This window comes from Paramormyrops kingsleyae, chromosome 7, assembly GCF_048594095.1.
Source record: "Paramormyrops kingsleyae isolate MSU_618 chromosome 7, PKINGS_0.4, whole genome shotgun sequence".
NCBI classification, from domain to species: domain Eukaryota; kingdom Metazoa; phylum Chordata; class Actinopteri; order Osteoglossiformes; family Mormyridae; genus Paramormyrops; species Paramormyrops kingsleyae.
In genome coordinates this window covers 36179183-36201530 of record NC_132803.1, presented here as the reverse complement: position 1 = coordinate 36201530, position 22348 = coordinate 36179183, and the positions used below count along the sequence as shown (strand labels likewise).

Here is a 22348-nt window from a genome sequence, read left to right as displayed (position 1 = left end):
AGTAGTCTGTTTTTACTGTTCAAATGCTCATTCATATACAGAAACATACTATCTTTATATTTATATAAACTTTAAATATACAAAATGGGAACTTCCATATGGTGTAATTATTGTATACTGCAAAATACAATGCATTATTGAAAGACAGTCGCAGCAGTTATTTAATGTAATAGTACATTCTCACATGCAAAACAATGTCCCTTAATCAACAGCAAACCTCTGATTTTCTATAGGCTTCTAGCTTAAACCAGCCATTGTTATGGAGGGTAAGAGTTATGATTCCTGACTCTGGCCTTAAAAACGATCATGCACATGAACATACCGGCAAGTTAAGAAAACATACTCGTGAAAACATTCCTGGCCAAATCAAGCTTGATATATTAATTTGGAGAAGCTGCCATTCAGATAAAAAACACCCGGCCGTTACCGAATATTTACGTTGAATAAATTTCATACTAGCGGTATTCCTGCTCTGGATAAGCAGTTGGAGGATGGACAGATGGACAATATATCATTCATTTAAGCACAAATCATATTTCAGTTTAGATGTAAGAGGGAAGGCATATTTCAGACATTCTGAGAAAGCAGTACAGTCTTCAAGCGCAATTGTATTTGGCACTAACATAGATTATTCAGATAATACGTTAGTAAACGTCTTTTCTATGTTTCTTGATTGAGTAAAAACGTAGGGCAACTTTATTAATTTTAGTATTTAGTAATTTTTTATTAAGTATTTTGGTAGCTTGTGTTTAATGTCAGAAGCACTGTAAACACTACGGAACAGCTTAGATTCTACAAGATATCGTATCTCCTACCACGTGTCCTAAGGATGTGTTTTTTCCACACATGGATTTTGACCTTATTATTAAACATGATATGTAACATGTTTCTATCAAAGTGTATAAACAAGTGGATAAGGCTTTTTTTCAAAATGTAGTAAAGTTACAATTCTATGGCCATTTATTGGTTGGTACTGTATATGCCTGTATTTTAAACGGAATGTATTGCATATAACCCTAAATAAATTCTGTAAACGACACCACCCCCCTTCTCTATTCACCCCAATCGGCGGTCACCCTAGAATGCTGTACCATACCTAACTTACAGTATTTTATAAACCAAATGAAGTTTACTAAAATGCAACCATTACAAACAGCAAAAACATTGTTTTCTCCGTGTCCAGCAGGTGAAGCTCCTCAATGTAGTTCATGGAAAGGTGTTTTAGTGGAAGGAACTGTCAGCTTCGCAAATGGCCATTTCAAGATGAAACTGTAAAGTCACGCTGTCACGCAGGTTCGTTCATGCGGCATTTTTTTTTCATTTTGTTTAAAATCGTAAGCAGTCACATGCAAAATTGTCTGAGGTCAGCACTGCCCCCGATCTGTGAGACGGTCTCATTTCATCCGTTAAAATCAGCTGTTTCTTATTCTCACAAGATGACGGCGTCTTCCGATTCAATGGAAGACCCAAGACACAAACGTCTAGGAGTCCCCCTGTTTCGGCGGGTGGGTTTGCTGAGCCTGTCTTTCTGGCGCCCCCTCCTGGACTGGAGAGTGGTTACAGCTGATCTTACTGTTGTCGGTGCTGTTGTGGCTGCCGGCGCTGCCTAGCCGTGAAGAGGCCACCACAGCCTTCACGGCTGCCTGCCAAAAACACACAGTATCTCGTCACAAGAATCCACTCATACTGCTGGACGTCAGGTGCATGCAGCTGTATCACATAACAGTGGCAGAACATGGTTCTCCATCCGTGCTCAGTCCGGTTCTCCGCCCAACAGTAATAACACAAACCCAGAGAGGGAGCTTGGTGTATGTATGTCTGATGGCTCAGCGGTGCGTGATTAAGCTGCTTGGTGTTTACCTGTGCATACATTAAAATGTGGTGAGGGAAATTTGAAAGTGTTGCCCTTATTTGCTTATAAATAAAACAATTGCAATCAATTATAATTATGAACCCACAAGATTTTTCAGCATGTTCTGTATTACAATTTTTTTTTATGCCTGGATAATAATCATGATTAAAAAAACAAGCCAATCTGCAGGAGTACCTGACAAGGAATGTACTACAAAACAGGCCGATTTAAACCATATTCAGCATTTTTAGAGAATAAAAGATGAAAGAGGAATGTGAAAAAAGCACATTCTCTATTATTTACTGCTTTGCTCATTTTGCTTGCTGGCTCCTGCCAATCCACAGCAAGATCTTTTCTGGTCTGCATAAAGTGCAGTAAGGATGGCGGCAGACACAGAGGCTGCTCTGAGGGACCGTGTCTGCGGTTCTGCTCCAGCCGTGTGTTTGAGTGGCGGATGGAACGGCGCAGTGAGGGCCAGTGCTCTGCTGTTCGCAGCAGGCCCTGTAATAATGCGCGAACATGGCAGCATCGCACGCACAAAATGTCCACCGTCTGTCCTGCTTCCATAAGCCCATAGCACCGTGCAGATTTCAGGCACGCCACCGGATGTCCCCTATGGAAGCCGGCCCACGCACGTGCGGCTGCTGGCCCGGAAAGGGGGACGGGTGTTGATGCCCACCTTGAGCTTGCGGCGAGCGTTGAACTCCTGCAGTTTCTTCTGCGCTGTGTCCATGTGGGCGGAGTTGACGGCCTTGCCTGTCACCCAGGGGTGCTGCAGGGCCTGCACCGTGCTTAGCCGCTTCTTTGGATCCTGGACGATCAGCTTCTTCACCTACGGGAGGGACAGAGACAGGTGCTCAGGCCACATGGATTATCCAAAGCACTGCCATCTCTTTCTTCCATTATATGCAAAATTTCTATGTTATTAAATGCAATATCCCTTCGTTTTGTTTGTCAGGCGAAGACAAATATGTGTAGGTGTGTAGGTGATCTTATCCCTATCAGGCAAAACCAACAACAAACTTCTACAAACAATTTAAATAAACATTACACTTTCAAATGAATGGATTATATATATACGTGTGTGTGTGTCTATATATGTGAGACTATTTACAAAAAAGCTTTCAAAAACAATACATTTTTGTAAGCTCTATTCATAGAGGTGTTTATATCAGTTTTAAAATGATGTATTACATTTAAGAGATTGCATTGTTGATTCCAATTATTTGCTAATAATTTATTATTAAATGCAAGCTTACTGAATTACACTAAACTTGTCTATTACTGGCTGTCCATTGGCATTAGATATGATTTTTTTAGAGAAGATTTAATTGGCCGCATAGTCCGCAACTGAATATATAACATACACCATATTAGGCAATAATACTAGCTTAAGAAAAGTGCCTTACGTTTTCAGTGGCCATATGCAAAAAGACCACATGTCATCTAACACAGCCAATGGCAGCCAACGAATATAGGCATCATGCCATCATAAGCTTTAACATCCCTCCTGTCAGCTCCAAAATGACACTTTAAAGGTGAAATTCATCAGTTTAAATGCGCTATTGAAGGGCAAGAAAGCTGAGGTATCTAAAATCAGCTTTTCATTTTTTTTTTTATGAGTTTGTCAGAACAGAAAGGGAACTGATTCCAGTATCAACATGATTACCACTCACCAGGTCCTTGGCATTTAGAGACACGTCATCCCACCAGGGGGAGACAAACTCATATTCGCAGTTAAGAATCTTCTTGAACATGTACTGGTCACCCCGTTCGTCAAAGAACGGTTCGAAGCCGCACAATCTGTCAGAAGAAAAGCACAGGAATGGAATATTTGGGGGTGTGTTTTGTAAAAAATTACGACAGTCAATACAGAAGGAGGGAAAGCAGCTCGATCTGTGTGTAACAGCAGGTGGGTTCTCAGCCGTTGACGAGAGCAGGACTTGCCGAGCTCTGATTTCCTGTCAGGCTTGGCAGTTTACTGCCAGGTGCCATCTGTTCTGCTGCAGTCTTTGCTCTGCAGGGTTAACACCAAGACTATGGCTTCACATAGACAATTTCAGGGCCGCCTTTCAACACAAGGTTAACAGAACAAGAACAAATATTCACAGTCATGAAATACTGATGCGTTTGATATTAATTGTTGGACAAAATATATTCTTAAACTGAAATTGTTGTCTAACCCTCGGATTTGTAAATGGTTTTCACAGTAACAAGGTGGCTCTCTGGTGAGGATGATCAGGATTCCCAGAGACGCAAATTCCTAGGAATATGAGGTGGACAGAACACAGGCAAAGACCGTAGCGGAATATTAAGAGGCAAGGAAAGGAGCTCTGAAGTATGGAACAAAAGATCAGGCAGACGTTCCACTGCAATTAGGATTTTTCTGAAAAAAAGGAATAATCTCTGCAGGGTCTTACCGAAGTTTAATTTCATCGGGGATTCTATTCAAATTTATGATTTATTATGCATCTCAATTTCTTCTCTTCCTTGCCTCCATTGATTATATAACCCCACAACGTCCCTGTTATTTCTTTGGAGAGTCCATTGCTGAATCAGATGTTTATGCTACACAGTTTCATGGGTAACAATTTAGAAATTGGTATTAGTATGTATCAAATTAAAACAAGATCAAGTGCTTCTCCCAGGAAATAAAAAACAAAGTTTTTGAATAATTAAGATTTTTATTCTCCATATAAAAAACACAAGGGTATCTAAAATCATGCTAAGGGCATCAGTTACATTACAAGATTCTTTATGGATCCAGTCAGGTATTTTTCCTTAAAAATGAGCAACCATCTGTCAAAACAAGCAGTCGTCAATCATTTTTATGCTGAAGAATATGTCCTCATCTTCACAGTTGGATATTTTGCCTTTCAGTTTTTCTGCTGACTGATATTCATTTCCCCTTTATTTCAGTTTCAGATTTTTGACACTGGGCAGACAGACTGAAACACTTTCTTTTTTTTAGACCCACTCTTAACTCTATCAAACTAATTTTTCTCCTTGTTCTTTAGCCACCCATAGTTGGCCACTAATGGCCAACTATGGGTGTTAGTATGTGTTAGTAATCATTAAAAACAGTAAGGTGCCTTGTTGTAATTAGCTTAAGCCCAAAAAGAAAACACATAATGATTAGCTATGGACCATAGCATTTATATAACCATAGTTTATCAATTAAGAGTTATGTTATGTTTAACCTTAATCAAGAAGCAATTTACTATGATGACAGTATTACAAAGGTCCTGGGAAATTCAATAATTCTGAAACTTTTTTGAAACGCACTTAATGCATATGTTGGTTTTCAAGTTGAGGTTTATGGAACCTTTATAGGTGGTACACAGAGATGTTCAGTAAATTATCTAAATGTCATTATTAACAGGTACCTTACACAACCCGTAAAAGTAAAAAGCATTCAGTGGTGCCCCCCCAAGATAAAAAAATATTAATGGAACTTAGGTACTCATGTGATGATGCATTATTGGGAGGGGTCCTCTAGCTTTGGCTCCTGAATTAAATTTGTAATCCCCGGTTATAGAACACGAAGGTGATTACTATAATATTATAAATGACATAAAAGCTGAAACACATCATTAAATTACTCTTAAGTAGCTATGCTACGCTTTCACAATTTTTATAACGTTATAACGTAGACTTTGTGTCAGCCTTTAAAAATGAGAAAAACTCTGCATTCCCCCCTAAATGTGTCAAAACATGCTGTGGGACAATGTAATGTTGTGATAATGCGCTATACAAAAATAAATTTGTTGTTGTTGTTGTTGTTTTAAGTAGGCTTTAGTAAAATGGTATACTGAAATACCTTGGTGGAATTCTTGTTTTTTTCTGTAATGCAATCAAGCATTTTCCAATATTTACAACAGGTCCAACTTACAAGATGTACGTAATGACTCCCACTGACCACATGTCCACCTCAGGTCCGTAGGCGCAACCCCGAAGGATTTCAGGAGCTGAGGGAGACAGAGCATATACCAGGCTTATATGGTCATATACATATACATGTAATATGCATAAACTGTACATGTATGCTTGTAATTTTATATATACATGCAATTATATTATTTATTTATTGTTACTGTTTATTACTGTCGAAATGTACTTTTTTCCTGTCTAAATGTGATCTAATTGTGATCTATCTATCGATCTTATATGCAAATTATCTGCATATACAGAGGTCATTAATATCAGCATGGATAAGTAGGTTAGTAGCCTGCTGTTCTGCATACATTAACATGATCCAGCAATCACAGTTTGGGCATTTGCCTTTTCTCAGACGTGCCTGTAATACAAAGCTGCTTTATTGCATAGCATGGAGTGACAGGGTCTATCCATCACACTTTAATAGAGCGGTCAGCGTTTCTGCAGGGACCCAGGTCCCTTAGATACATTCCACTCCTTAATTAAAATCCTTATTTGCTGGTCATGCACAGACAAGATGTGCGTTTATGCTGGCTTTACGGTACCCAGCAGCACAGGTTGTCACGGGATCTAAGCTGGGATGCCACTGCGCTGATTCAACATGCAGATGGATCGATTAACAGCACTCAGCTAGAGCCGAGCCGGCCTTCGCGTGACTCGGAGACTCAAAGCCATGTTATCTGCCTGCGAGTGGCCCCAGGAAACCATCGAAACGTGAGTCATCTTCCGGACTGCTTAGGTTCGGCAAGGCACAGGCTATGAGCCATATAGCCGCGAATGTCTCTGCAAGTAAAACCAACTTTGCTGCTCGGACAGTGAATGACAACAAATGAACCATGGTGTTACAGTGTTCTGGTGTTGGGCATCAACAGGACTGAATTTGAAGGGTTATGGTTCAAGAGAAGTTGTATGTTTGGTATGAAAAACCATACATTTATAACAAAGCCCTACCTGATGTGCTTTAATGAGTGGAAAATTTTATGACTAAAATGCTAAACTTTATGCATTAATTTCCATGTGAATATGTATATACAATTTTCACAATAGTGTACACTTATTATAGATGTAAGCCCTGTACGGTTGTGAGCATTGACTGGAAAATTTGTGAGGGCTCCTTCTGGTGCAATTTCTGATTATTTGTGGTAGTTGGCTTCCTCATATGACATGTGCTTCAGATGAGCGGCATCAACGTCACTACATGTACTTTCCATGTCTGCACTCAATGGAAATATGCTTAATGCCTTTGTCTTTCCTTCAGAAGAGTAACAGCTGGCAATTTCAATGGTCAAGACTATAGTTGCAAAATCGGCAACTTTCAGGAAGGTCAGTTATCATAAGCAAATCCCACAGCATACAGGAGATGTTCCAAATCGGCGTCTTTACAGTAGGGGGTCATATGGAGACATAATATGTGAGAATTAAACAGATATTGGAAAAGCGCTGTTTAGTTTTTGTGATGTGTGAATGACCCCCCCTTATGCAATTTATGCAATAAGCGAATAATCTAAAAAATGTGAAAATGTTTATAATCATTAATGAAATATGCAAATGATGCATGTTTTGAGGAAAGTTTCAGGGCATTAGCGATACTTTTCATAATTCAGATGAACCGTTTACAAAGCTGGATAAAAATAAATGCAGTGACTGAAGCTGTTCTCTGCACTGCATCTCATACATGGTAAAGAACGAAGGAGATCTGATGAAACCCTCTGTCACCTTCTGATGCCAGTTTAACACTCCATGGATGTAAATATCCCCGCGGAACAAGGGGACGGCTTGGATTGTTTATTTATAAAGTTGTCAGCATTGTCACAGTTCAGCTGTTTGCCCAAGATCACCGGAACGGTGCCAAAAGAAAGTGGCACAAGGAGGAATGATGTAAATATCCCCAGTGTAAAAATACAGTGAGCTAAATTCACCCACTTTGACCCACTGGGATCAATGGTCATTTGGCATAATCATTGGCACAAAACTTGGAATTTGTTACTACAAATTGCATGCAACAGTACCAACATAATATAGTAGAATGAAACATTCATCATGGTGAAATACTGGAAACATCAACTGACCGCAATACCCTGGAGTCCCACATACTGTCTTCATAGTGACCTGGTCATCCACGATTTTTGAAAGACCAAAATCAGCTAGGAAAAAAATTATTATTAGTAACATTCAAATCCATTATGATGTAACATCTATCTATCTATCTATCTATCTATCTATCTATCTATCTATCTATCTACAGTATCTATCTATCTATCCATCCATCCATCCATCCATCCATCAATCAATCCATCCTCTCCACCTGGGTCATGGTCATTATAGGTTTACAAAGGATAAAATGTGATTTAATTAATGTCTGGCTACACAAATGACTGCATCTGGCTATATAAATGACCAATGAAGACGATGATCTTCAAATGAAGTCATGCCAGGCATCCACAGAGATGACGGCCTGTTCCTTCACTGTTCCCCTTCAAACTGTGCAGGACCCACCGATTTTGAGAGGAGCATCTGGAGCTGAAGTAGCATATAGGAGGTTCTCTGGCTTCAGGTCCCGGTGCACCACTCCGTTCTCATGCAGGTACTGCGCGAGGGAGGGAAAAAAAAAGTCTGAGTGAAAAAATAGCTGCACAGCTTAAAAAAGGCCCTCTGACACCTCCAGGAAGCATTTTTTTTTGTTCCAACTTGTAAGGGAAAGTCTACAGAGAGTAAAATTCACACACTATTTCTATCATCTGAATGTCACAGCTTTGACTACAGCATAAATTCCTGATTGTCACATTTACAATCAGAAGAGGTTTTACAAGAAAGAGAATTAATGTTGTTAAACAGAGGTAGTAAGAATGTATGTTAAGATAGAAAACCTTAAACATTAGGCTTATGGGTTAGTGTGCTACAAAAGAGATTAAAAGGAATTCGAAAACTTTTTGAATCCTTTGAAGACTGGGAGTGAAAGCCATCATCGCCCCAAGCAAAGAGTTTCCAATTTCCTAATTCTCTCTCTCTCTCTCTCTCTCTTTCTCTCTCTCTCTCTCTCTTCCTGACCTGCAGTGATAATGTATCTTTGGACAGAGGTCACAATTAGTTCTCACATTACAGCCTTTATCCAGGTTACACTGGGGTTACATTCCGATAAACCTATGGCAAGGTGAAAATATCGTAAGGCGAAAATGCATTTTAATACAGTACACCTAACCTAATAAACATCATAGACTACATAAAACATGCTTAGAACACTTACATTAGCCTACAGTTGGGCAAAAACATTTACATAAAGCCTATTTTTATAATAAAGTATTGAATATCATGTAATTTATTTAATAATGTACTGAAAATTAAAAACAGAATGTAATTGGAATACCCATCGTTATGTCGAAATATCTAACACAGACCATGGTAACCTAGGAAGTGTCTGTACTATCTAAATTCTTTATAATTTTTATGTACTTATTGCAGTAGTAACACTGGTTGAATTAATCAAATCCCGATGGTACTTCCCTGCATTTAAACTGAGATATGCGTTTTTCTTCCTTCCTAAGGGTACAGGCTTAGCCTCCGTGGCACAGGCTACACAGCCAGTGGATTTACTGTACTTTTGTACTGATGGTATTTACAGCCTAATAGCGGATGTAGGTCACCATGCTTTCTTATCTTACTCAAGGTGTGAAACACAGCTGATCGTGTCCATTTTTAACTCCGCTTTCTAATGTAAATTCTTCAGGCAGCATTCATTCTTCTCCAGAATCCTGGTCTTTAAACATTAAAAGCTGCCCCTGTTTTGCCTGCCTGCCATCCATCCACAGACTTCCGGTAGATCCAGCTATGGGGCCTGATTTTACTCTCCTATCATTCCTACTGAGCTGACTTTTAAGTCATGTGAAAAACTGGAAGCTTTATAACTCTTTGAAAATATGACACTAAAGGGTTTCCCCTTGAGGAATTTCTACCTACTGGTTTTTCACCTATTTATGCTTAATTTTTAATGTATTTTGTAAGGAGCAGTGCTGATGTGACGCCTTGGGAAATCATTTAAATTTGGATTAGTGGTAAAATACTGTAGTGGAATGAACCTCAGCCACTGGCCAGCATGACGGTGATGAGCTCATCGGGGAAAACCGTCAGGGAGCAGAACACGAGCAGGAGCATCCCGGACAGGCTGTGCCCAGAGTGTGTGTGTGTGTGTACCCTGCAGTGCACTGGCATCCCGGCCAGGCTGTGCCCAGAGTGCGTGTGTGTGTGTGCCCTGCAGTGCACTGGCATCCTGGACAGGCTGTGCCCAGTGTGTGTGTGAGCCCTGCAGTGCACTGGCATCCCAGCCAGGCTGTGCCCAGAGTGCATGTGTGTGCGTGTGCCCTGCAGTGCACTGGTATCCCGGACAGGCTGTGCCTAATGTGTGTGTGTGTGTGAGCCCTGCAGTGCACTGGCATCCCGGCCAGGCTGTGCCCAGAGTGCGTGTGTGTACGTGTGCCCTGCAGTGCACTGGTATCCCGGACAGGCTGTGCCCAATGTGTGTGTGAGCCCTTAGGTGCACCGGCATCCCGGCCAGCCTTATGCCCTGCTCTTCCTGGGTTGGGCGCTAGGCTTACCTTGTCCCTGCATGAAAAATCAGTCATGGGACAACTTACGTTTCACAACAGCTAATTTTATTACTTGATTATAATGGTGCAAATTCAGTTAATTTGACTGTGCTATCGAAAGAGTTTCACTTATTGTAAATGTAGTTTACCTCCGGCATAAAAAACGTGGAGGAATAGATTAGCCTGGATTCCGTACGCTGCTGTGTACGAGGTTCGGGGGTCTCACATCATTATCTCTGCTAATAACAGGTCACATGACGGTAACGCTTCCCCTCGCAATTATGACACCATTACCCATTTCAAAGGCTTATATTTTAAATTATGTCAAGGGGAAATACTTTTATCCCTTTCGGAGGGACTCGGAGGAGCTGACACAGATAAGTTGTCCTATCTCATTAGATGAGTACAAGAAAACTAAAATTCCCACAAGCCCTTGCTGTCAGATCATTCCCTGGGGAGCGACTCGGTTCCGCAAATAACCCAGTTTTTCTCACCAAGTTCACGTGCTTAGTAAACATGTGCGATACTAAACGGGCTGCCAGAAAACGTGCATTTTCAGGAAAAGAAATTTCTGCAACACATAAGAACATAAGAACCATACAAACAAGAGGAGGCCATTCGGCCCATCGAGCTCGCTTGGGGAGAACTTAACTAATAGCTCAGAGTTGTTAAAATGTTATCTAGCTCTGATTTAAAGGAACCCAAGGATTCAGCTTGCACTACGTTATCAGGAAGACTATTCCATACTCTGACTACACGCTGTGTAAAGAAGTGCTTCCTTAAATCCAGTTTGAAATATTCTCCCACTAATTTCCACCTATGGCCACGAGTTCTTGTATTTTAACTAATGCTGAAGTAACTATTCGGTTGAACAGCATCCAAACCTGTTAGAATCTTAAAGACCTGATTCATGTCCCCCCTCAGTCTCCTTTGCTTGAGGCTGAACAGATTTAGCTCAACTAACCTTTCCTCGTATGACATTCCTCTAAGACCAGGAATCATTCTTGTGGCCCTACACTGCACCTTTTCTAAGACCGCAATGTCCTTTTTAAGATATGGTGACCAAACCTGCACACAATATTCTAGGTGAGGTCTCACCAAGGAATTGTATAATCTTAGCATTACCTCCCTTGACTTAAACTCCACACACCTGGAGATATACCCCAACATCCTATTGGCCTTTTTTATTGCTTCCCCGCACTGGTGAGAATAAGACATGGAAGCATCAACATACACACCAAGGTCTTTCTCATAATCAGCTACCTTTATTTCAGTTGGTCCCATAAAATACCTGTACTTTATATTTCTGCTCCCTACATGGAGTACCTTACATTTGTCTATGTTAAATTTCATCTGTCAGGTATCGGCCCAGTCACTAATTAAATCAAGATCCCGCTGTAGCTGCTGAGCCGCTAGTTCAGTATCTGCTACACCACCCACCTTGGTGTCATCTGCAAATTTCACCAGTTTACTGTATATATTGGTGTCTATATCATTTATGTAAATTAGGAAAAATAGTGGTCCTAAAATTGAACCCTGCGGTACCCCACTATGAACGCAGGCCCACTGTGACATTGTGCCTCTTAAAGCTACTCGCTGCTTCCTATCTGTTAACCAGTTATCAATCCAGGTCACTACAGTTCCTAAAATACCTGTCGCTTTGAGTTTAAGTAAGAGCCTCTTGTGGGGGACAACATGAAAAGCCTTTTGGAAATCTAAGTAGATGACATCATAGGCCTTCCTATCATCAACTTCCTAACAGATTTGTTAAACAGGATCTACCTCTCCTAAATCCATGCTGGCTATCCCTCAAAATGTTATTTGAGTCCAGGTAATCTACAATTTTCCCTTTGATTATAGCCTCCATAACTTTACCAGTTATACAAGTTAGACTGATTGGCCTATAGTTTGACAAATTACTTCTATCCCCTTTTTTGAAAATGGGCGTAACGCCCAAGTTGGCATGCTTCCAATCAGAAGGTACCACACCTTCAGATAAGGATTTTTGAAACAGTAAAGTTAAGGGTCGGCAAATAATATCCCTCATCTCTTTTTACACTATAGGTAAGATGCCATCAGGGCCCTGTGATTTATTTATTTTGAGCTTAGCTAGGCTTTGCAAAACATCAGCTTCAGTTATATATATATATACAGGTCCTTCTCAAAAAATTAGCATATTGTGATAAAGTTCATTATTTTCTGTAATAGACTGATAAACATTAGACTTTCATATATGTTAGATTCATTACACATAACTGAAGTAGTTCAAGCCTTTTATTGTTTAAATATTGATGATTTTGGCATACAGCTCATGAAAACCCAAAATTCCTATCTCAAAAAATTAGCATATCATGAAAAGGTTCTCTAAACGAGCTATTAACCTAATCATCTGAATCAACTAATTAACTCTAAACACCTGCAAAAGATTCCTGAGGCTTTTAAAAACTCCCAGCCTGGTTCATTACTCAAAACCGCAATCATGGGTAAGACTGTCGACCTGACTGCTGTCCAGAAGGCCATCATTGACACCGTCAAGCAAGAGGGTAAGACACAGAAAGAAATTTCTGAACGAATAGGCTGTTCCCAGAGTGCTGTATCAAGGCACCTCAGTGGGAAGTCTGTGGGAAGGGAAAAGTGTGGCAGAAAACGCTGCACAACGAGAAGAGGTGACCGGACCCTGAGGAAGATTATGGAGAAGGACCGATTCCAGACCTTGAGGGACCTGCGGAAGCAGTGGACTGAGTCTGGAGTAGAAACATCCAGAGCCACCGTGTACAGGCGTGTGCAGGAAATGGGCTACAGGTGCCGCATTCCCCCGGTCAAGCCACTTTTGAACCAGAAACAGCGGCAGAAGCGCCTAACCTGGGCTACAGAGAAGCAGCACTGGACTGTTGCTCAGTGGTCCAAAGGATGAAAGCAAATTTTGCATGTCATTCGGAAATCAAGATGCCAGAGTCTGGAGGAAGACTGGGGAGAGGGAAATGCCAAAATGCCTGAAGTCCAGTGTCAAGTACCCACAGTCAGTGATGGTCTGGGGTGCCATGTCAGCTGCTGGTGTTGGTCCACTGTATTTTATCAAGGGCAGGGTCAATGCAGCTAGCTATCAGGAGATTTTGGAGCACTTCATGCTTCCATCTGCTGAAAAGCTTTATGGAGATGAAGATTTCATTTTTCAGCATGACCTGGCACCTGCTCACAGTGCCAAAACCACTGGTAAATGGTTTACTGACCATGGTATTACTGTGCTCAATTGGCCTGCCAACTCTCCTGACCTGAACCCCATAGAGAATCTGTGGGATATTGTGAAGAGAAAGTTGAGAGACGCAAGACCCAACACTCTGGATGAGCTTAAGGCCGCTATCGAAGCATCCTGGGCCTCCATAACACCTCAGCAGTGCCACAGGCTGATTGCCTCCATGCCACGCCGCATTGAAGCAGTCATTTCTGCAAAAGGATTCCCGACCAAGTATTGAGTGCATAACTGAACATAATTATTTGAAGGTTGACTTTTTTTGTATTAAAAACACTTTCCTTTTATTGGTCGGATGAAATATGCTAATTTTTTGAGATAGGAATTTTGGGTTTTCATGAGCTGTATGCCAAAATCATCAATATTAAAACAATAAAAGGCTTGCACTACTTCAGTTGTGTGTAATGAATCTAACATATATGAAAGTCTAATGTTTATCAGTCAATTACAGAAAATAATGAACTTTATCACAATATGCTAATTTTTTGAGAAGGACCTGTATATATTAGTTATAGACGATGCTGGATTAGTAATAAGAACTGGTAAGTTACTAGTGTCCTCAACAGTGAATACCCATGCAAAACTATCATTGAACTCATTTACTATATCAATGTCGTTTTCAATTATAAGACCCTTACTATCCTGCAGATTAGTAATTTCAGCTTTTAGAGCTCTTTTAGAGTTAAAATACTGTTACCAATCCAGTCCTGGTTATTAGAGAAAACAAGATCAAGAATGGCATCTCCCCTGGTAGGGGTGTTAACAAACTGAGTAAAAAAACAATCCTGTACTAATTCCACCATCTCCAGTTCATTTTCAGAAGAGCCAGCGACAATGTCCCACTGCATCCCCGGTAGATTAAAATCACTCATAACTACCACATCATTTTTATTGCTCATAATCCTAATATCACTGTATAACAATCTGCTTTCCTCAGCAGCTACATTAGGTGCTCTGTAACAAACACCGACAATTAGGCTATTTGAGTTTTTAGCATCTAATTTTACCCATATAGCTTCCGTAGCTTTACTTACTGTATATCAGTAAGCTCCCTTGCCTGCAAGTTTTCCTTTACATATACTGCAACACCACCTCCCTTCTTACCTATACGGTCTTTACGGAACAACGTGTAACCATCCATATTATATTCTTGTCCATCTCTCAACCACGTTTCAGTTATTCCTATAATATCATAAGAGTCCGATGAGATAAAAGCCTCTTTTATTCCTAATACTCCTGGCATTTAAATACAGACAACAAAGGGTAGGCCTATTACGGTGCCCACTTATAATATGATTTTTTTGGGGCTTTCCGTTTCCCCCCACTTACATACTTAACTAACCTCCCTGCCCCCCCAGTCCCTAGTTTAACATTCCTGAACTACTCTACACATACGCCATCCCAGTACACTGGTTCCCCTCTGGTTCAGATGCAACCCATCCGGCTTGAACAGGTCCCACCTGTTCCAGAAGGTCCTCCAGTGCCCCATAAACCTAAACCCCTCTTTCCTACACCATCCTTTTAGCCACGCATTTAATCTCCTTATCTCAGCTAACTTAGCCTGACTTGCGCGTGGCACGGGGAGTATTTCAGAGAATACCACCATGGACGTTCTGCTTCTAAGGTTATTGGCGACTTCTATAAATTTATCCTGCAGAACAGCCCTCCTACCCTTGCCTATGTCGTTGGTGCCAACATGCACCACAACAACTGGATCCACCCCAGCTGGGGCCAAAAGCTTGTCCACACGATCTGGAAGGTCTCCTACCTGGGCACCAGTCAGGCAAGACACCATACGGGACCCTCTATCACGCATGCACACATAACTGTCTACTCCCCTAATAATTGAATCCCCCACTACCACAACCTCCCTCTTCCTGGGGGGAGGGGGCTCCTCAGTGCCCAAGGGCCCACCTGCCTCCCCAGTCCCTTCCGGGTCTAAAGCTGGAAGCACCTGAAACCTGTTAGACACAGTCACCTCAGGTGATGCCGCCTCTGTAACGTGTGTACGCCTTTTCCTGCGTCTACGACCTACGGCCACCCACCTCTCTCGACCTCTCTGCTCTTCATTCTCCCTCCCCCCCGCTAGTGGCATACACACCATCTCCCTAAACGGCGTATTAACTAGCTCCTCTAACTCACTGTTGCATTGGATGAGAGCCAGTTGCTCCTCAAGGTCGCGAACCTTGACCATGAGTGAGTCCACTAGCTTACATCGCTCGCAGATGAAGTCCGACTGGACACTAACGTCCAGAAGGGCAAACATCTTGCAAACGCAACACTGAGCCGGCCCCATAATTAACTAACTCACTATGACGCCGTACTCCAAGCCCAGTAAATTTATATAGTGTATTTAACTATAAACATTTAACTACAACATTTAATTTCAACAATTTCAATAATAAGCTATTTCATCCTAATTGGATCCAAATGAAAGGCCATTAAAATGCTATGAAAAAGAGCCTTGGTGGAAAAAGGTTTAAAGAGGTTCAAAATTGGTCATAAAGCATCTCTAAACCCATCCATATCAAACTGATTTAGTAATTTATCAGTCCAAACCAATTGCTAATTAATTGCTAATTTATGCAGGTGAGCCTGGAATCTCACTTGTGGGACACAGGACGCGAGACGGGGGACACCCCAGAGAGGGGTCAGGCCACTCCTAAGCCATGGGAAACCCACCTAAATGCACACAGGAGTGGCACACATTTGCACTGCATGCAAAGGACGGAACCCGTAACCCCTGAGGTGGAAGGCTGTGCTCAGAATCAGCACGCTCCCTAGTTTAAAAAATCATCCAACTGCCCATTGTGACCAGGACAAAGCCCCAATTATCATGCGTTACCGCATATGCAAGGGATGCTACAATCAAATGATCAAAGTGATGAATATTTTTACATAATGATAAACGTTTGTAAACATCCATTGCACAAAAGCAGCAAAGCAAGGCCGCCTTTTATTTTGTTTTTATGTTGCCCTTATGAGTCCATTTATTTGTCGCATGAGCGTCCAATTCGCTCACAGCCATCAATCTCTGAGACAACAACCCTGGGTTAGAGCAAAGCTGTGGGACTAACAGCTATTATTCTGCCCTAGCGTCTGACATCAAAGGCATCTTAATGTCTCACATTATAGCTGAAGTGCGTGCACTATTAAAAGAACCATATGCAAAACAGTAAACTCTTTGTATCTCTACTGACCTGTATCTACATATGATCTCCAGTTGATTTTGTTAAACTGATGAATATACATCCAGAGATCAGTTGCATTATCACTATGCAGGATAAACTGTGGATTGATTTTCAGCATCCATGTGCGCGATCATGGTTTTACATCCAAACATTTTTTATACTCTTTATTTGGCATTTTTGCAGGGTACTCTTAATCATGAGCCTTGACGTGCCCAGCCGGAACGGCTAACGGTATTACCAACAGAGTCTGAGGCATCCACAAGGATGAAAGCAGTCCAGATGGCCATGATTTAAAGACAGAGACTGTCAGCTCCAGAATTGAAGTTAATCTCAATCCCGGCGATTCAACGCTGAACAAAGGCGACGTCGACTATGCCGACGACTTCAAAGGCTGCGTTCGAGACACTTCAGAAATCCTCTTTTCCTTTGTTCCTTGGTGCCCTGTGGGTTCCAAATTCTCCGCCCCCACAGGCCGCTGCCCTCAGCGTCGATCCATCGCATCATCTTGTCTCCATGCCTGTGTTGCTTCCGTAAGCCAGGTCGAGGGGAAAGGGAGGCCGCATCCAAGGCAAAGCGCAGAATCCTGGATTGCGGGATCAGGATTCTGATAGCGGCAGCTAGCAAGATGCAAAGCAGTGATGAAGCCTCTGTCCAAGTGTGGGGGGCGAGTGGCTGATCAATACGACAGACTCAAAGCAATATAGGACGTAGGTACGCCATCTTCATCTCTATCTCATTAGGACAGAGAAAATGGACCTAGGAAGGAACACAGCCACTGTCTCTCACACACACACAAGCCTGCCCATTTAAAACTCACTACAGAATCAGCAAGCCACTTCATATCTGACACAAATAACCTTGGCTCCTTCTCATTATACTGCTGAAGCTTTGATCTCTCTTCTAAATCCATCCTGATACATCTGGTTGGAAACGGAATCGATGGTGAATCTCTGCACCCCGCAACTGGCTAGCATTCCTCTGTTCCCAGTATGAAGGTGTTCCCAGTTCTCCATGAATCAGTCTTCCCCTTCTCATATCGTGAGGTTTACGTCAAAACAGGGCGGTCAACCTGTTCTTGATTAATCCTCCTTGTCGCTATGAAGAGACGGTAAAATAACCGCTGGGAATGAGCCAAGGGCCGACCAGGACCAGCAAATAATACTCCTATTGGTAAAATCATTAACTTATCAATTATGAGAATCAGCATTATAACCAGCTGTATATGACTGTTCTGATGTGACGTCTCATCATCTGTCTCCACATGAAAATGTGTCATTTTTTTCAACAAGTACATGAGACAGTGCAAGTAACAAAAATTACAAACACCGTATTCAAATGCTTCTAGACATATTGCATGTATTACTATAAATACCCAATTTATTTAGCCTAGATCCAGTCTACATCCCAGCCCAGGTGACTTGGGTGCCACAACCCCCATCTTCCTGGGTGAGGCTCCAGACTAGTTAAAACTGAATAAGCGGTTATGTGTGTATTGATGGATAGATGAATGGATGGAAGGATTCACTTTTTGAACATCAGGATGACATGAAAAGAAAATGAAACTGCCTTTTAAATTGATTTCATTGACCATTACTGCTCTTTCGCAGTCATTATTCATCAATGAGGTTCTTGGGTATCGCAAGGCACTGAAGCACACTGGTTTCATGATCCCAAAACATGCATCGTCGTGGTCGATCCATTATGATTTTTACTGGAATCATGCTGCATCATTTAAGAGGAACACACTGCAGGTGGGAGTTGTCCACAGTAATGTTGTGAAGATGAAACACCACATCTTGGCCAGGAAATACAATACAAGAAATGAAAATGAACGAGCAAAACTCATGAACATACTTTCTGTCTTTCCCTTATATTTGTAAGGTCAACATTTTTAATAATGTGTAAACCTCCGAGTCATTGTATATCACTGTCTCCCGTACACTCTCAGCATACATTATTAACTGCAGATTGCTGGTTTGCTGTTATATAACATCTGGTGTGCAGTCACACACCATTCCGTTCCCTAGCTGTGACTTTGAGTTGAAAGTGATAGGTCCCCACGTGCAGGATGAAGCTACATCAAGTGCATTATATTTTACGGTAGTCTCATAAACCTGGAGCTTACTAGAGACTTAAATTAGTCGTCCTAAAAATCCTCCTAAATGGTTATACAGAATATTCAGATTTGTGAACCACTTATGTATTCATGGAATCCATGCAATTCAACTGCACACTGCAACAGCGAGGTGTGAATACGCATTCTTTAGCGGAGATTGATGCTCTTGCAGGTTTCAAGCGTGCTTTCCTTTATCCAACACAAAGAAATGCCAGATTAAGGAGTTCAGTGTCCTGTCCTGTCCTGTGAAAAGGGATGCGGTCTGATAAGCAGTGTGTGATCGGCGGGAACGCGGAAGGGACAGGGAACAAAGTTTGCCCTGTGGAATTAAGCCTCGAATTAGCCCTTCATAAACAACTTGGAAAGTTAGAAATTTATTTTGGGAATTTGACAAAAAAAACTTCAGTAACATTCGGTTGAAACATATGGGATATGCTCAATGCAGCCTATTGGATTTTTCAGCATGAAACAAGTTTTTCTCAGATGTAAATCCAAAAATGAATGAGGTCGCGAACATGGTAAAGTGAACATTGAGTCCCTGACCACTCATAAGGTAAGTAACCAGGTAAAAACCTGTAAGCAAATGCAAGACCTATTTATATGAGGCCTATTTTCAGCCCCTCACCCTCTTTAGAAAGCCTAAAAGTCATTTATATTAGAAGGCTCGGCCAATGCATTATTAATAGTTGATGGGGTAGCACATAGGTTTTCGTGTACTATTTCAGACTCATTGATTCATCAGTCTCTGCCATTACGGTAAGCCATTGAGCATAATGGCTTTTCAGACAAGGAAGACTAGGGTCTGGCCTCTGAAGGTGATTTTTTGCCAGGGTGTAATAATTCGCCATCTTTTGGAGAAGTGCATTGCAGAATAAGATTTCATGCCACAGACTATTAGTGTTTTCTGATAGGCTGGGCTTTTGCTCATGCAGGAGACATTCATTTAACTTGTGAATTTTACACAAATAGAAAGATGCAATAACATTTGTTTTCAGTCTCAGCAATATCTGGACATGTTCATACGTCCTAAGTGCTGAGAAAAATTCCAAATTACAAGTGACATTTAATTTTAATATTGTTTTAAATATCAGATGCTAGCCTGAAACCTGTGGTACCAGCATTACTTAATTCACAATGTGACGAAGACAAGCATTTTTGAATGTCTGTCAGAAAATCAGAGTAAGTGCGGTTTAAGTTGATTTAAAAAAAGCGTGGACTCACCGCGACAGCCTCCAGGATCTGTTTGACAGCATCGGCGGCGTCCCGCTCACTGTAATACCCCTTCTCGACGATCCTACAGAAAACACAGCGCACGTGTGCTGACATCAGCCCCATGTTCAAAGCGTCTCTCCTGTGATCACTTTGAAACAATCCTTCACTTATGAGTAATTATTAGCCATTTTACATTTTGCTTAAAAAATATACTTTCAACTTTTATTACAGGTTGCATACCTATTTGAAATTCTAAATGTTTACTTTCATTAACTAGGTTATGGTGTATTTGATGCTATACTGAACATTCTTTTGCTTATATCGCATATACATGTGTGTGACAACCTGTCAGGTGTGGGCAATTTTAATAGCATATTAGTCATCTCTGTTTAAAGTGAAAGGTCCTGTCTGGAACTGGATAAGGCTCATAACACAGAATCGTATAAAATGAGCGCAGAGTAAACCTTCTGGAGCACCGTCACTGCGGTTACCCAGGGGAGATTCCACAGAGAAGTACAAGGTGATCATCTACAGCTCTTCCAACACTCAGGGAATACAGATAGACTCTTATATATACCATCACAGACCAACAGTTTAAAGGACACTTGCAGACCAAGTAAGTTTTTAATACTGCTCAGTTAAAACACAATGCCCATTACTGTGTCTTGCTCTGAATCGACTTGTATCCTTTGGTTTTACAAGGTCACCCAAAGTCTCCCCAGTGCACAGCAGTCAAACGTTCACTCTACCACTACTTCAAGCATGACGGAAAGCCGACTCCATCATTGATCTGCACTGCATCAAGACATCCAGGAAGATCAGTCCACCCACCCCCCCAACACTGCCAACACTGAATCGGCAACAGCAGCCTGCTAAGCTGTCTTTCAACATGATCATCACAGAGATGCCAGGTCTCATTCTCTGATGTACCACAAGAAGCACTTTAACCCACAAATATCAAGACGCGAAAGACGAAGGACTGAAAACCCATGCTCAGGATGAAAGTCAGAGCAATATTATCATTGCTATTCTGATCTCACTCTGAACAAGCTTGTCATGTTTGACAGCTGTGTAGTGTACTGCTCCACTATTTCATTACACTCATATGAGCAGCCTTAGCATCTACACCTGAATATGAGCCTTCATGTAAACTATCTATATTAAATACACTTTACATGTCACACACACTGTCCCAGTGTAAGGTGATACTATATAAAATGCATCACTCCAGAATAAGGCACAGTCTGAATTGAATTTGAATCCAGACTCCCGAGGAATGTGTCCATAATGAAATCTGAGAACTTACCTGTCAAACAGCTCTCCCCCAGTGACCAGCTCCAGAACCAGACTGATCTCGGCCGGGGTCTCGAATATCTCTTTCAATTTAATCTGCGAGAGAAGCAAACAGCACTCACGCCAGGAATGGACTGTATTTTCAGCTGGCGTCCAGATTACCAGCACTGTCACAATAACACGCCGCCCTAGACAGCAATAAGCCGGCGCTTTCGTTTGTGATTCCCTGCTTCGTGGAGCGTAGCTGTCAGTTTCACACACCTCCTGAACTGCATTTTACCTCTCCACAACACCCAGGATTCACAGTTCGAAAGTGTCTGAGGATTTCAAAGTGCAAAGGGACCACACCACACATCTCTCTTACTGGAGAAATTGCAATACAGGAATGTTGACGCTCTCCAAATCAGAGCATACTGACACACCCAGGAATTAAATGTATCGATGGCAGGACACAAAGCAATGCAGTTTGGCAGAATGCATAAATCTCAATTTCCATCAACTTCAAATACGGCTGAAAAAGAATAGTCTCATTTATGACTAGAAATTTTACTTTGGAACGGTTCTCCGTTCATGATGCAATACGACCTCATATCTCTGTAACTCTGTAAAATACTTACTGGAATATTCCTTATGAGTCTGACTGATCCTGCTACCTTAACTCAGAATTCACATTGTGATGTCATCAGTGGACCGGTTCAGCACAAAGAATGGGGAAAATATCCCATACAATCCTATCTTTGTCCACATCTGAGATGCACATATTAGGGCTATATTGCTTAAACAGTGGCCACAGTTACCCAGCAGTGTATTACTGAACAGTTATTTTAATAACAAATATAGCAAAATACATTTTTCTGTCTAATGTCCATTCAATATAATGTCAGCCTATCAGAATCCATTAACTTTATTATTTACTCT

The 22348-nt window shown here is 41.4% G+C and overlaps 1 protein-coding gene across 3 annotated transcripts in view; it reads right to left on the bottom strand.

The window, feature by feature from the left end:
- Positions 1 to 7: 7 nt before the first annotated feature.
- camk4 (calcium/calmodulin-dependent protein kinase IV) overlaps positions 8 to 22348 on the bottom strand; it is a 45832-nt gene continuing 23491 nt past the window's right edge. For 2 of the 3 annotated variants that reach the window (XM_072714882.1, XM_023797072.2), the window contains exons 3-10: positions 21444 to 21526; positions 20147 to 20219; positions 8285 to 8375; positions 7858 to 7932; positions 5745 to 5820; positions 3529 to 3655; positions 2532 to 2684; positions 14 to 1643 (exon numbers count right to left, since the gene is read on the bottom strand). In XM_072714882.1, coding sequence (XP_072570983.1) covers positions 1482 to 1643; positions 2532 to 2684; positions 3529 to 3655; positions 5745 to 5820; positions 7858 to 7932; positions 8285 to 8375; positions 20147 to 20219; positions 21444 to 21526 — 840 coding nt within the window. In that variant the 3' untranslated portion in view covers positions 14 to 1481. Of the gene's footprint in view, positions 1644 to 2531; positions 2685 to 3528; positions 3656 to 5744; positions 5821 to 7857; positions 7933 to 8284; positions 8376 to 20146; positions 20220 to 21443; positions 21527 to 22348 lie in introns of all 3 variants that reach the window. The other variant, XM_023797053.2, reaches the window with a different exon arrangement.